The sequence below is a fragment of the Perca fluviatilis genome, chromosome 2, assembly GCF_010015445.1.
Source record: "Perca fluviatilis chromosome 2, GENO_Pfluv_1.0, whole genome shotgun sequence".
Classification (NCBI taxonomy): Eukaryota; Metazoa; Chordata; class Actinopteri; order Perciformes; family Percidae; genus Perca; species Perca fluviatilis.
In genome coordinates, this window is record NC_053113.1 from 19,623,090 (window position 1) to 19,639,027 (window position 15,938).

General features: G+C 41.2%; 1 protein-coding gene across 1 annotated transcript; it reads right to left on the reverse strand.

Moving 5' to 3' along the window:
- Positions 1 to 10,403: 10,403 nt before the first annotated feature.
- On the reverse strand, positions 10,404 to 14,313 carry LOC120552636 (homeobox protein otx5-like). The gene is made up of 3 exons (XM_039790820.1): positions 13,540 to 14,313; positions 12,104 to 12,255; positions 10,404 to 11,928 (listed from the first exon to the last, which is right to left on the reverse strand). Exons 1-3 carry the CDS (start codon positions 13,634 to 13,636, stop codon positions 11,290 to 11,292), a joined length of 888 nt encoding a protein of 295 aa, XP_039646754.1. The 5' UTR covers positions 13,637 to 14,313; the 3' UTR covers positions 10,404 to 11,289.
- Between the last annotated feature and the right edge of the window lie 1,625 nt (positions 14,314 to 15,938).

Sequence of the window (15,938 nt, forward strand, 5' to 3'; positions counted from 1 at the left end):
AGTGGAGCTCAGAGGAATAAAACATTAAAATCATTTTGCAGAAGGCAAAAGGTATGTTACTGTAACCATGCAGTAAATCAGATAAAGAAAAAACAGCAGGGCGGCATAAATGTGGTCGAGTGACGGGGCAAAGTTCAAAAGCTTGGGCAGGAACTCACAGACTGCACTGTAGTCTACCGGTTATCTATTGCATTTCTATACTTGAGTGTAAATGTAGAAAGTACCTCTTAGTTTTTCAAATATTATTACATAAAATAGCACATAATATTCAATATGCAATGCAGAATAGCCATACTTAAATTGCAAAAAGAAAAGAAAATCCTGCTGGCTTTCATGCATGTTTTGTATGAACTTGGAATATTGTCATTCTCCACACATGTAGTGCTGATGTTCAAACGAAATGTTTTCGGGTTTTAGCTGTGCGACTCACCTTAAAGTCAATAACCAGACTTTAAAAAATGTAAAATGTAAATGAACAATGTTATCAATGTTCATATAAGTACAAAATGTAAACTACAATATACTTCAAAGAGTAGCATATGTTACAGTAAAACATACCAAAATGAAGTCAATGACTTCAACAAAGATTCAAAGTGCAGTTACACACCAAATGTGAGAAAACTATAATTGGTTAATTTTTTCACTGTTGAGTTTAAGTTAGAAAACAGAAAAACATTCCCATCTTTTCACACATTTTTCAACTCTTCATTACTGTAATTCCAGGTAGTATTTGAAAGCTAACATTAAAAACACAATACTAAATTACTGTATCAAGCATACATGATGAATAAGTAGAATTTTGATTTGCCAATTATCTAACTTTCTGGGTTGTGACCACTTACATTGATGTAATGTCTACTTGCGACCCCTCATCACCGATTGCATGTTTCTGCTTGTTTTAAAGAGCTAACTGGGTCCTGACCCCCAAGTGAGCATGTACCTTTCTACCAGATATTTTTCTGCTTTCAGGTGGCGTCGGAATAATTGTAAAAATTCATTCCTGACTTGTAAAATTCATGTGAACACCTCGGCAGGACAGTGGAAATTTTAGTACACGATTTGCCATGTTGACGTCATATTACGCAAAAACATGTTGGATGAAAGTAAATGTGGGTTGATGGTAAGAAACTTTTAATTAATTCAGGTGTTGCCTAGCAATTCTTTGCTTACATCTTATTTGTGATGGAATTAGCCTGTAACGGCTCAGGCAGGAACTGTTAGTTGCTGTCCACCTATGCCCTAGATCAGTTAAAAAAAGGGAACATACAGCAACAAATATGGGACAAAATCACTAATATGAAAGCTTCAAACTGGAAATGAATACTGGAACCAGCTATCAACGTGTTGTTTACTGTAATACTGATCAATGTTACACTATGCCACAACCAGCACTAGCCTACTTGTCCTGGCTGGTTGTTGCACCTTTCTACTCAGACTGCCAAGTAACAGTGAGTCCCTGCCGTCTGACTGGGATTTAGCCAAGCACAGAGCTTGGTTCAGTCTCATGTTGACACAGCAAAACACTGGCATGTAGCCCAAAAGCTCATTACAAAGCACAAAGTGCAGTAGACTACGGTCACTAACAAGCTTGGGCTTTAATGGGTGTTCATTTACCAAGTCACACATGTAGAAAATGCTACATTGTTACTCTGACAACAGATTTTTATACTTCAAACGTTTCATTGGTGTCACTGATATTGTGACCAGTGGATTCAGCATTTAAACGATAGATAGATAGATAGATAGATAGATAGATAGATAGATAGATAGATAGATAGATAGATAGATAGATAGATAGATGGATGGATGGATGGATAGATAGATAGATAGACTCCCTCTTGTGCTCTGCAAGCAGTGTGCTCCTGTAATCCCCCAGCAGCATATGGACTCTGAAGCACAGAGACACAGATACACTCAGGACTTAGAAATATGATTCATTTCTTTCCTCTCTATAATCCCCAACAAACAAGCCGGTGGCCAGCCTGCTCTGGAGGCACACTGTAATCATGCCACAGGCTGCTGCCAGAGCTGACCAGCCTCCCCTCCCTCCCCCTTCATCCCTTCCTCCCTTCTTCCTCCGTCCTGCCTGCCTGCAGTCCATTTTCCTCATAATCGATTCTTAATCCCAATGCCGCCAAGCATACACGCGCTGAGCACATGCCCAAACACACACAAACACACACACACATGCACGCACACACACACACACACACATGCGACACATTTACAATCATCAATCACATTTATATGAATACAGACTCACACACACACACATAGATACACATTATTTTTTAATGCTTGGTTTAAAGTAAAATGAAAAAGGAATCCATGATGAAAGTCAGTGTAGAGTGGGGAACATGTTGTGCTGTTGTGTGGGAACAAAATAAAGTTAGACCAGGTTAAAACAGTAGTTGAAAACACTATTTGCCTGGTTTTGTTCACTAGGGTTAGGGTTAGGTTCATTAGGGACCAGATCATTACTGTTTTTTACACATCACATCATCATTTTACACACTGTTTACAGGTCTTATTGAGTATTATTGCGTATGTGAACAAGTTGCTGTTACATGCTCCCTGCATAAAGCCTTTTGTGGCTCCAGGGGCAGCTGAGTGAAGTCTGATAAATTGCCTCATGTAATGTACTGCTTTAAAATGTCTGTATTCAAATATGATAATCATGGCACAGTCATTCCACAATAAGATTATTCTACAAATAATTAAATACATAATTAGTTGTTTTAGAACAAGTACTTATTTGCCTTATTAGCCAACAGTAACGGACTGGCCATCTGGAATTTGAGCAAATGCCAGAAGGGCCGCCCCCCTATGGACTCCTATGGGCCACTACTGCTAATTTGTCTTTGGTTAATTTTGATAAATTATTTTATGCATGCAGCCACAAATATTCATGATTGTACTGCGTGCGGTAAAGAGCGTGGAAAGATACACTCGGAAGGCAGAGTTACTAATTTCCAAGCTAGGTTATTTACAAAAATAAGGCTGGTGTGTTGCAAATGCCAGGGCCGTTTTTTGATTCCAGTCCGTCACTGCTAGCCAATTAGGCTATTAGCATCGGCTGACTTTTATTAAGTCAGTCAAATAAATATCAACACTGTTTTGAATTTGTCCTATTAAGTAAATAAATGCCTATTGCCAATTTATCATTAAATTGATAATGTAAAAAAGATGTTATCATTTTCACAAGTCATTAAATACGATCTGTAATGGTGCAGTAATGCTGCTAAATCACATAGTACTGCAGTGTAAGTAGGTGTGAGTGATCTGCAGCTAGTAGTGGTAACAGGATCAGTATTACAGTATGAATGGATCAACCAGCCACTGTCAACCTCAGCATACACTTCTGCTGAGGGCTTTACTGCAGATTACAATTTAACACCTAGTTAATATCACTAATAGTAAAAGTCAGAGTTTAGAGCCACAGATTAATGATATGTTGGACTAAAACAGTCGTCTGGATTATAGGGGCCTTTAGTGCTCGGTGCCAGTTGGAATATCAAACACAAAAGCTCAGCGTAAATTCTTTCAGGAAGACTTCTAAACTTCATCCACCTCTCTGTCTTCCTAAAACTGATCAGCTGTTTCGAGGCGTTCACTTTTCAGTTAAACCAACCAGAATTGGCCATGAATTTCACGCGCCAATCACAGCATGGCATCCCTGCTTTAATTCTGTTCTTCTCTCCGCTGCTGTCAGTTGTCATTTCAGGTTAAAGCGTGCAACCCTCCTCCACCCCTTCCACCTCCAGTCATCGTCACCCACGGCACCCTGGGTCCTACTCCGGCAGACCGCTCCTTCGGTCCGGTCTTCGGGCTCCGGTCTTCGGGCTCCGGTCTTCGGGCTCCTTCACCACCACAACCAGTGTCTAGACTCCATCGGGGGGGGATATGCAGTGGCGGATCTAGAAAATTTTACATGGGGGGGCAAAGGGGTAGCAAGAGATCTTGGTAGGGTGGCAGGGGAAGACGGTACATGGAAACCCTCATACATAAACTGATATGCCCTACTACGCCCCGCAACGCCCTGCTATGCCCTAAACTGCTACGCCCTAAACTGCTACAACTATTATTTCTATTCATAGTTCCATTATCTTTTTTGTTACTATAATTACCATTATTATGAATCATAATTCTCTATCTGTATCCATCTGTATGTAACCAGCGACCACCAAGACCCTGGATATGTCTGATGTTTCTGTTGCACCAAATGCTTGCTCTTGGGAGAATTGTTGGGTCATTGTAACTTAAAGAGTGTGGTCTAGACCTACTCTATCTGTAAAGTGTCTTGAGAAGAGTGAACTGTTGTTGTATATGTAAATATTTACATATCTAACCCTATAACATATACAACAGAATGGAAATAGCCAAAAACTGAAAACACATCATGTCACAGGACATGTTATGTTACTGTACTGCAATTTATATGTAAGGAGAATATAAACCAACCATATGGTCCAGGGGTTACTGCAGCCTCCTCTTCCTCTCTGTCATCTTCATCCTCCTGATCACTCTCTGCCTCTGTCCCTCTCTCTGAACCTGCAGCCTCCTCTTCATCCCTCACTGTCAATTCTTCCTTTCCCTCTTCTCTTTCACTCATTTCTGCATCTCCTTCTGTGGTCTTCTCCTGCTCTGACCTGCCTGGTCTCTCCAGTTTACTGTCTTCTCCTTCTTCATTTCCCTCCTCCTCTTCCTCCTGTGCACTACTCAGGATTTTCTTGGCTGGCAATATCCCCACTTTTAGGCTTCAGCTAATATCTCCAGCTACTCTGGCCTGCAAAAGTCAAGATGTGAAAAGCTCTTGTTATTATTGTATTACATTACACTGTATGGCCCTGTAGCTAATAAGTAGTCTAAAAAACATAACATCAGACGAGATTTATTACATGCACACATCAGTTATGTTTAGACTAGCCTTCTTAATCCCGTTGTATTTGTTGTTTTCCCAGTTTGACAGTAAAGCATGTTGCCTGGTTTAATTTGTGCAGCCGTATTGCCGTGATATGTGAGAGGAAGTGGATTTTATAGTAGCCTACTCCTTAACTAATCATATACAAATGATCGGTCTCAGCGACCACTGTGTAGTGTGTTGTAACGTAACGCCACCGAAACGGCGACCCTGTGTAAACGTTATGAATTCAAACATGCCAGTTTGTAATATTCTGTATTATGCTCTTCTTGTCTTTACTGAAATCAAACTAATCAAACAGCAGAATGCGCTTACAACCCACGAGGGAGCAATTTGACTTTTGGCTAACAGACGCGCTGTTGTTGATACTGACTCGCCTTTAGCAGACATTATAATTATTACAAATTTAACTTTAGATGAAACGTGTGTTTTAACTTCACCTGGGAAACAGACTTCACTTTGAGAGGCTCGGGGAGGGGGGGCAGCTCAGTCGCTCCAGTCTTTGCCGGGATGCAGGGCCCCCACACCGCAGCAGACTCGCTGTGTGCGAGCCTGAATGTGCGAACGGCGCTCTGCACGTTTGATGCAGGGACGTAGCTAAGTATTTGAGGGGCAGGGGGCTAAGATTACATCTACAATTATTATTTATTATGAATTAATATAAATTAATTGTTTGTTTAAATGTTTTAAGAAGCCTGTGCACATAGTGGCAGTTTGTTTTTACAAGCAAAGTTTTTTGAATGCCAAAGTTAGGGGGGCAGCTGGGGGGGCAAGGCCCTACAGTGGGGGGGCAGCTGCCCCCCCTTGCCTCCCTGTAGATCCGCCCCTGGGGATATGCCTTGGCTTCTCTACCCCTTTAAAATTATTTTTATAACGATGGAGTCTAATTTCCAAAGACTCTACATTTCATATTATTTCACTTTAAGGTGATGCACGCATAGGTCTTGATAAGTTGCACTCTTCACCTTTGAGCTGCTTGGGGGTTAAATGCCTTGCTCAAGGGCACCAACTGTAACATTTAGATGTTAAAGGAAGAGAGAGCAGTGCATATTTGTCCCCGTCAAAATGATTCAAACTGGCAACAAACTTATTATTTTATGTTTTTTAACACATTTTCTTCCACGGTTTCCTCCGAGTTTTAATGCCTTTTTTATGCATGTAACCTCTGTCTCTTCTGTCCAGCACCCCTTCCTTCATGCCACCTCTTCCAGTGTGCCCCCTTTTCCCCTTTACCCCACCTCTACTTGCAGTTTGTTATTCTTGCTGATCTAATTTAGAGAATGTCCCAAATCCTCTTAGTGTCCTGCTCCCTCAGCGCAACACTAAGTGAATTAGACAGGATTACTGTCTCCCTCTTCCTCCTCCTCCTTCTTGTCTTCCTCTTCCTCCACCTCCTCCTCCTCCTCCTTCTTGGCCTCCTCTTCCTCCTCCTCGTCATCCCACATCCCCTATCTGTCCAATTGTATGTCCATCTTTCTCTTTCTCTGGACATTTCTCTTTTCATCGGCAGGATTAAAGCCAAATGACAAATTGGTTCCAATGTTCCCCCAGTGACAGATGCTCTCGCAGGCCCAGTGCATCATGGGACAGAAAGTATCATTAATTAAACTTTAAACTCTTGCAAATAAAAATAGAAAACAAAAACCTGACCTAACACAGATGAAGGCCACCAAACATCAGCATGCACAGCTCGTACAGGGAGAAGAAATGTAAATGAAAGGAAAACAGTGAAGAAGAAATAATGATGCCGCTAACCAGGGTTTCTTTTCTCCGAATGCTCTATTTGTTTTTATTCTCTACTCTTACAATATACAATAATACCAAAGGTGGCGTGCTTCCCACTTTCCACTGAAAAAAGCCATTTTTCGCCCATTGTGTGGCTGTCTCTACATGACCTTGGTTGGACAGCAGCACGAAAGAAGCCCAGGCCCAGTCAGGCCATCCAATTCTAGTTTCATGACAGTGATGTCAGACTAATCTGTATCTAGTTCTCACAAGTTGACCCTGATCTCTGCCGTGCCAGTGCAGGGTCATTTTAGGATCTCAATTTAGGATCTCTGCTCATCAGGACAAAAACACTGTGATGTTTTCATTTCATGTTTTGTTCTGGTCTGTTCTGGATTGCACATCAAGGATTCACACATGCCAGAAAAATGTTAAATTGACCACAAAAAACACTTCAACTCTACACTTTATATCAAAATGCTGATGCCAAACCACCACATGTGACCCTCTGAAAAAGTATAGAATTGAGACAGAAAACTATAAAAGATGAGAGAAGATAGAGAGTAAAAGTAACAAGCAAATGAAACAATTTGTTAATACTAGAAATATATAAAATGAAATGGCGCATTCACATGTTGCTCGGATGGTCCCATTTCCAGAGTTGGGAGGTCGTGCTTCTGACTGCGGTGTGTTCATGAGATTTAAGTCGTAATGAGGAAACAACATGGACGCTACAAAGAAGATGTCTGGCATCTGTCATGGGCGGCACTAAGTGCCAGATGGAGCCCCGGTACCGCTGCAAAATAGCCTCGGGAAGGAACTTGTTTTGGTGGAACACGTGTACGTTCAAAAGTTGTTTTAGTCGTGCAACAGAAAACTCAGATTTGACAGATAGCTAGCTGTCTGGATTTACCCTGCAGAGATCTGAGGAGCAGTTAACCATCACCGGAGTTTAAAATTCCAACACAAAGTAAGTGGAAGGTAACGGACCTCCAGTCGTAAAGAGGGACATCTGGCGGAATTTCTGGCGGCAACGGACCAATGAAGTGAACGTTGTGGATATAGACTAGATTGTGTTTAACTGTACAGTCCCATTAAGCATTTCACAGTGTGCTATGTGAAGGACGCCGCCGAATGCAGCACCCTTAGACTTGCAGATTCAACATCAATCATGCACATTAGGATTTTTTAAGTTATAATCAAATTAAATATACAGTATTAAGAAACTGTTTGGTGTAGGATATTCATGTCCTGATATCACCTGATCAAAATAGCAGCATGACCGCAATCCAAACAAAGGCTCCGCAGTGCTTTAAAGGTGCAGTAGGTAAGACTAAAACTAACTTTCTGTCATATTTGCTGAAACTGACCCTATGTTCCAGTAGAACTACATGAAGCAGGTCATTTAAAAAAAAAAATCTGGCTCCTCTGGCACCACCTACAGCCTGTAGTGAGATTTGCAAAAATCCACCACTCCCTGTTCAGATGCACCAATCAGGGCCAAGGTGTGTGTGTAACTGCGTGTCAATCACTGCTCATGCACATGCATTAATTCTCCCTTGTGGGGGGAGGGGCTTAGGAGTCCATTTTGGGCTTTAGCGGAAAGGGGGGAGGGACTGAGAAGTTGTCGATGTTCACATTTTTTGGCTAAGTCCTGGTACCTACGGCACCTTTAAGCTAAATGCTAACGTCAACATGCTAACATGCTCACAATGACTATGCTACTGTAACATGCTGATGTCTAGCAGGTAAGATATTTACCATGTACACCATCTTACTTTAACATGTTAGCATTTGCTATAATATAGCACTAAACACAAAGTCAGCTGAGGCTGATAGGGATGCCATTTGTTTTGCAGGTATTTAGTCATAAACCAAAGCTTTGGACAAATTCAAATTTTGACCTGGTGGTGGTGCTAGAGGAAAAATCAGGTGATCACTAAAGTCAGTATGATTCATCCTTTGGGAAACATGATTATTTGTACAAAAGTTCAAACAATCCAGCCAATGGAAAGAGATATTTCAGTCTGGACCAAAGTGGTGGACCGACAGACTGACGTTGCCATCCATAGAGCCATGCTGCTAGTGTTGCTAAAAACAACAGCACCTGTTGACAGCAGTGAGTATTGCATGCTGGGTTGGACCCTTCATTATGAGGAAACACATTTTCTTCTACTAGGTGTATTGTGTCATTGTGATTTGTGCCTTTTTTTCAAGATATTAAGCATCTCAATGTGAGCGAACATCCCTAAAACCTTTCATCCACTGCACTCGTCACAACCCCAGTGGCGATGACCCTCTGGACTACCGATGGCAGGAACACATAAACATTCAGCAATCCAAAATAATCTACCCATCTGTGGTTCAGTTTAGTGCTGGCAGGAGCAGTGGGACTCGGTATTATTGTTAGTTCTAGTTTGTTTCCTGTCCTCTCTGCCCTGCTTCCTCTTATCTCTGCCTTATGCTCACTAACCTCTTGTATGAATAAGTGGAACGCTTTCAGAAACTGAATCCCTATGTCCCCTCTCCTGGATGTCCAACACTCCCTTTTTCTCCTATTGGAACCCAAAAGGGGCACATGTCATATAGCCCTACCTTGGTTTAACACTGACCTTCAATATTCAGTAATTAAACAGTCCAATCCAGTGATTTACAGAACACAATGACTCCAAAGTTTGAATGAAGTCGTTTAATGTCTCAGAAACATCATAGCTATCTAGCATGGTAGTGGCGAGACTGGTCGAACACAAGAGACAAATGAAATATACAAAATAATTCATGTCAGAAAAAATAAGCAGAGAAGATTATAGTAATGTAAAAGATAAAAGTACAGTAAATGATTAAGAAGCATAAACAGCATTGTATCCTATTAATGCTACTTTTATTGGATAAACCCCTGAGTTTGAAAAAAGAAGAATAAGCAGAAACCAGAAAAAATATAAACAGAAACAAATAAAAAGTTGGCAGTTTTCTAGAAATTAAGAAAGAGAGAGAGAGATTGTGTTGGGTGGAGCGCCTGCGTAACAACTCATTGCTGATACCAGACATGATTGCATTTTCAAGTTTTAATATTTACAAAAGAACAAAAAAAAAGTATATTAGCAATGTCCATGTCAGCTGAAGACAAAATATTAATGATAGTAATAATACTGATAATAATATTCAAAACAAATTACCACAATTTTTACTTCAACGAATTCACAATTTCTTAAAAGAAATATTGTTTAAGTCTAATACAAAAAAAATCAAAATCAAACGATACATCAAACACATAAAGGGTTACCCATCACATCTTTACAGGTTGAAGTTGAGAGAGGCACCAAACTCTCTGTGCAAAGGGGGGCTGCATGGCGGCCCAGTCCCTTCCCTTTCTCTGGTGCAGACTTCTCTCCCATCAAATGCCTCACTGGAGCAGTTTATCAGCAAAACAAGTTTATAATAATAAAGTCATTTGTAGATTCATGAACTGCTTCAACAATCCGCTAACCTCATGCAAACACTGTGAGATGGAGGGGGGAATCTACTCGGCTGCCAATAGCCACAATGCGACCATTGTTGCACAAATTGTCTGGAATTGATCCTATTAAACTAACAATGAACGAGCCATTCTGCTAATGATTTCAACCATGCTCAAAGGCAACAGGTTTGTACTGCAGTCACTTCAGTGACCAACTCTACTACCTCTGCGAGTATCACACACAGGCTGCAGAGGGTCAGTATCACACAAGGCTACTGGGAATCATCAGTGTCTGTCTGCTAAACATTTTTTCTCATGTTTTTTTTTTTTTTTTTTTAATTAGTGGCCACCTTGTAAAGACACCTCCTTAACATGTCAGTTTGGGTTAGTTGAGTCGTTTGGCTCAAAGCTTTTTTGAGTCAGCTTGCTGATGAAAAGCAGCTTTATAAAAGAAATACATCACAGAAAATACAAGACAAGGTCTAAGGAAGAAATAAACATGAGCTTGGGCTCTAGTAAGTTCTGTGCTTTAACACGTCCATTTCAAGGCTGTCTAAGCAGTAAACTTGTAGGTCACTGTGGAAGCTCTTCAAATGTAGTCCAAGTGGAGGCAGGTGGAATTTCTATTAACCAAAACTACTTTTTTTGAGTTATCAATCGAAAGGAGGCATTTAGCATGTGACAAGTCACCACCTTTGTTTATGCGTGTTCACTTTAAATTCTCTTGTGATCAGTAATATAGTTACACTGTATTTAAATCACAACTTCGGCCCAAAACCACTGAGCTGGACAATTAAAGCTGTTGTTCTTCCTCACTAATAACATTTTCGTGTACAGATATCGCAGTCTTGTTTTCCTTTTACACAGCCATTCATTGATTTCAAGGCTGAGTTCTATATTGCTTAACTTAGGAACACTAACTGTCATCTCTTTTTTACAATCACCAAGTCAAGCATCAACAGATCAGTTTACTTCCACACAAATATTTCTGAACTAGCAAAAATGAAGAAACTATTTCAGCTGATTAGTTGTTCAACCGATATGATTAATTGATTGCTGTGTCCCAAGGTCTCTTCCTTCTTCTAAAACACACCAAAAGTAAATTGGGGTCACCCTACTTCAATTTTGTTCAATTTCTCATTTCTTCCCCTATCCCATTCCCTCCCCACCTCCCACTTATTATTATTTACAAGACCTGGAACTTCCAGGAGTTCTGGTCTTTGTAGTCCAGACAGTCAGTGGCATTGAAATTGAGCTTCCAGGCAGCTTGGTCCTTGTAGTCTAGACAGTCGACGGCTCCAAAGCCCAGCGAGGCTGCTGTGTAGCCCTGGGAGGAGAGTGAGGCGGGGGACTGGCTGAGAGGCCCACCCATCGAGGCGGCTGTGATGGGGCTCAGGGCGCCTCCGGTGCCCGACAGCTGCGGGTGCATGGGGGACAGGTAGGAGCTACAGTCCAGGCCAGTGAAGTAGGAGGAGGAGCCTGCGTAGCTCTGGCTGTAGGCTGGGGCCTGGGTGTAGGTCATGGGGTATGAGGTGGTGCGCTGCATGCAGGGGGTGGTGGAAGCAGACAGGGGGTCTGGCAGCGGGGAGATGGAGGCTGGGCTCCAGATGGACACCGTGGCGCTGGCAGAGCTGGAGCTGGGGGTGATGCCGGTGCCTGGAGGAGGGGGAGGAGGGCTGTATGATCCATTGGTGGCATTGGCACTGGCCTCAGAGTTAGCATCGCGAGCAGGGGATGCCTTCTTTTTAGGGGGCCGTGGTTTGGACTGGCCAGTGCTTTGCTGCTGCTGCTGGCGGCACTTGGCACGACGGTTCTTGAACCAGACCTGGAAGAAGGCACGGGTGCATCAGAGAGGAAGTTAATTATATAATCAATACTTGATTATCAAATCAACTCTTATCCAGTGCAGTGCAAAATGAATCATGACATGAATGTAATACAATTTTAAAACAATATCATTCTGAAAACAATATTCTGTATACTTGTTTGTAATGTTTTACCTGGACTCGGGACTCGGGAAGGTTGATCTTGAGGGCCACCTCCTCCCTCATGAAGATGTCTGGGTAGCGCGTTTTGGCAAACAGAGCCTCAAGGATATCCAGCTGTGCGCGTGTGAAGGTGGTGCGCTCCCGACGCTGTTTACGCGGGGTGTCTACAACGGAGAGAAAAAAACAATCGATGTTATTTTTATTATTATTATTATTATTATTAATATGATTGCATTGTTTTTTATGTTTGTATTTAAAATAGTATGCACCAAAATTGTTAAAATATGTATCTATGGTGGTTCAAACATTTAACTCATAAATAAAAAAAAAACATTCACAATTCAGCCGGCCGATAGATAATTAAAGAAAGAAATTAAAATCCCTTAATGCATTATTAAAATACGCTATTTTAATAAGGAACTCCACAAAATGAAATGTCAACGATTGTCTATGAATCAAGTAGATTAGGCCTGTTTGATTTCCCCCCTTGAATTCTCCTTAATAAAACTTAACTTTTTCCCGGTTCTTAATTTTATAAACTGCCCGAGAATATGGATTTTTCAAAACATGTTTTGCAAAATAATAGGATGAAGTTTAATAAGTTTGATTCGGTAATTTCCATCGGACCGTATTGGCATGTCGTGTCATATCTGAAGAAATGCGGTGTAGAGTAAAAAATGTCTTGATAATGGATGTTTTTTATTGGATCGAATAAAATGATATAACAAGTCGAATCGAAATATACAAAGTATAGAAACGAAAGTCATTCCAAAGCATGTCTGAATTAAAAAAAAAAAAAGTCTTAACTCTTCTTTGATTTAACTCTAATCTGCGACAAGAAGGCCAAGCTTTGTAACACGCCTTCTGTCATCGGTGCCAAACCTCGGCATCGTTTCATTCAAACTCTCTTCTCAAAGATGACAGATGCTGATCAGGCCACGTAACCCATCCAAACAATATAAGAAGTGTTCATTCAGGAAAAACAACATGATGGCACAAAATAATATACAATAAGCATCCTTTTGTAAATAGGTTACACGATAAGAGCAACAGATTGGAGTCTGCGTTGATGGTAAGTCTGTGTGAGAACAGGCTGCGTTTCCATTCACACACGTTTTTATTGTTTTTTGACTCTATAATCCGCTGAACTTATAGGTCAAGTGAACACATGTTCTGATGGCTGAAGAACCAGAGACATCTATTCATACTCATAAAGCATAACCTTACTGATACATAAAAAAAAAGAATGACATAGCTTGCACATAAGTTGGTCCTTTTTTTAACAGACCATTATATGCAAAAGACAAAGCCTAACGACATTTTTTATTATTATTTCAGTTTCTGCATATCAAAATTCACGTTTTACACTTGAAACTACAATTAAAAGACATGTTTAAATTAATGAAAAAAAAAAAAAATACAGTCATAAGTAATAGGCCATTACTTACTGGGGTATCCAACGGCGGAGTGGAGCAGATCCATGCCCGGGCCGGACAGCGTTAACCCGTTCACGGCGTAATGGGGTTGCTTAATGTAGGACATCATGCCTCCTGCTGGCTTTAAAACACTCCCTCACTACCTCACTCTCTCTCTCCTTCTCTCAGGCCGGGGGCCGGGTCTCCTAGCTAGTCTCCAGGGGGTGTCTCTCTCTTTCTCTCTCTCTCTCTCTCTCTCTCTCTCTCTCTCTCTCTCTCCCGTTTTTTTTCTGTCACTCCCTCCCCCTGTGTTTTTCTTGTACCCTGGGTTGTTTGTCACTTAGTTGTTTTTGTCTAAATTAGTGCTGTCGAACCAAGCCAGGGCCCTCTAACTGAAGATGTAACGGCGATGCGTCTTTACACCTATTCGAACCTGATGCGTAAAAGCACCGTTGATTTAGAGACCGGGTGTATATTTTATGCTTCCTCTATTCAGATAAGAAGGATAAAGTCAACTTAAATCAACCCAAGACTATAAATTACGTCACTGCATTAAAATAAATGATAAAGGCTAATTAAACAAGACCCGTGCTATGATGCAGTTTCTCTATCCAAGTTGCGGTGCGCACCGACGTCGCCAGGTGAAAGGTACCAAAAGCAGCCGTTCCACAACAGTTCGGCCGACTGCGGTCTGATGGGTGCTGAAAAGTGTAGGGGTCCCAAGCGGTCCCTGGTCCCTGAGGAGAGGATCTGGATCTGCACAGTGGACAAGTGAGGCGAGCAAGAAGAGGCTGGCTAATTAGAAGTAACTTCTTACAAGTAGACACCCAGTGCCCTCCCTCTCTCTCTCTCTCTCTCTCTCTCTCTCTCTCTCTCTCTCTCCTGGGCGTTCACACACACACACACACACACACACACACACACACACACACACACACACACACACACACACACACACACACAGACCGTGATTATAGGCTATTCATGTTAGGCCTGTCATGCTAAGTATGAGGTGTTTAGATTTATTCAATGTCTCTTATAGGGTATACATTTGTTGAAACGTTCATGCTATGATCCAAGCTGCAACATTGTCGTTGAATCAGCACTGTGCACCTGTTGATAGCCTACATAATTAGTAAAGAGTAGCAATTTAAAAAAACAATATCAAATTATAATAACAATAATTTAAAAAAAGAAGAAGAAAGGAATGTAGACAGAATTAGGCCTACAGTTTGTTTGGCACTTGGAAAGTTTAGGCTGCTTCTTACAATTATGCTGAATCATCAATCTTCGAGTCTTTTCCATGCAGGTTTTAAACTATTTTCGAAATTGGCCTCCTAAAATAATTAGGCGACTCTGCCTGCGTGTGGAGGCAGAGGTAGAGCAACCGAGAGGCGGAGAAGGGGGTACAGGCCGGATTAAAAGCAGCACAAAGACCGCGTTGTTCTTCTATTAAATCCCCTTCTGATCCCCAACATGCTCCCTCCGGCCCATCCATTCATTCACTATACAGTCAATAATAATAATAATAATAATAATAATGTTCCGCCGTATCATGTGACTGGTTGATTTGCATAATTGATTGGTAGACCTAGGCCTACATTAATATTATTTTAGGAATGTATAGACCTATAGGCCTATCATAGATTTATAATAACAATAACAATAATAATAATAATAATAATAATATAACACCAAGTTATAGGAGGATAATGTGTTCCACGGGAACATTAATAGTGTAACTTAAAATAAATAACTGAATTATGTGTAGGGCCTACTGAAATAATTTAAGGTTAGAGGACATATGCCTAATAGGTTTTATTTGCTAGCCTACACGTTCTATAATGCTTTATATTCAAATATTCTGTATAGCCTTACAGCTCTATAGTCACACATAGGGCTATGTCAAGTAGGCCTATTAAAAACCGGTACATGCGTCAGAGCTGAGGATAGTTGTAACTAAAGGTAGGCTAGGCCCTAATATTATTGCATTGTTTTTTTATTTCTACACAACAGAGGCCTCTTTTTTTGTCGAACTGTAGCCTAGGCTACTGCGTCATGTCTCGTGTCTCTGTTTGTCCTGTGCCATCCTCTGCTGCGAGACAATTTCACAGTGTCCAAAGCCGATTCTCTGCGATTGTTAATTGAATCGGATTTCTTATAGTTTAAAATCCACACACGCACGCGCGCACACAACACACACACACACACACACACACACACACACACACACACACACACACACACACACACACACAGACCCATGTAGCTACAGCCCAAACTGTATAAGGGGTTTATCTAGCTCTGTAAAGCCAAAGCGGAGATATAAAGACACACACAGAGCGACAGAGAGACTTTACGGGCGTGTTTGAACGTTTCTAAATCTCGAATAATATGTCTTCACCTGCTGAGGTGAGTGTGTGTGTAGCCGT

Bases quoted from the DNA above. Each gene is read 5' to 3' on its own strand.
- LOC120552636 (XM_039790820.1), bottom strand. From the start codon at position 13,636: ATGATGTCCTACATTAAGCAACCCCATTACGCCGTGAACGGGTTAACG. The intron at 12,256-13,539 runs GTAAGTAATGGC...TCTCCGTTGTAG, and splicing joins CTCCGCCGTTGGATACCCCA to ACACCCCGCGTAAACAGCGT. The intron at 11,929-12,103 runs GTAAAACATTAC...GCCTTCTTCCAG, and splicing joins TTCCCGAGTCCCGAGTCCAG to GTCTGGTTCAAGAACCGTCG.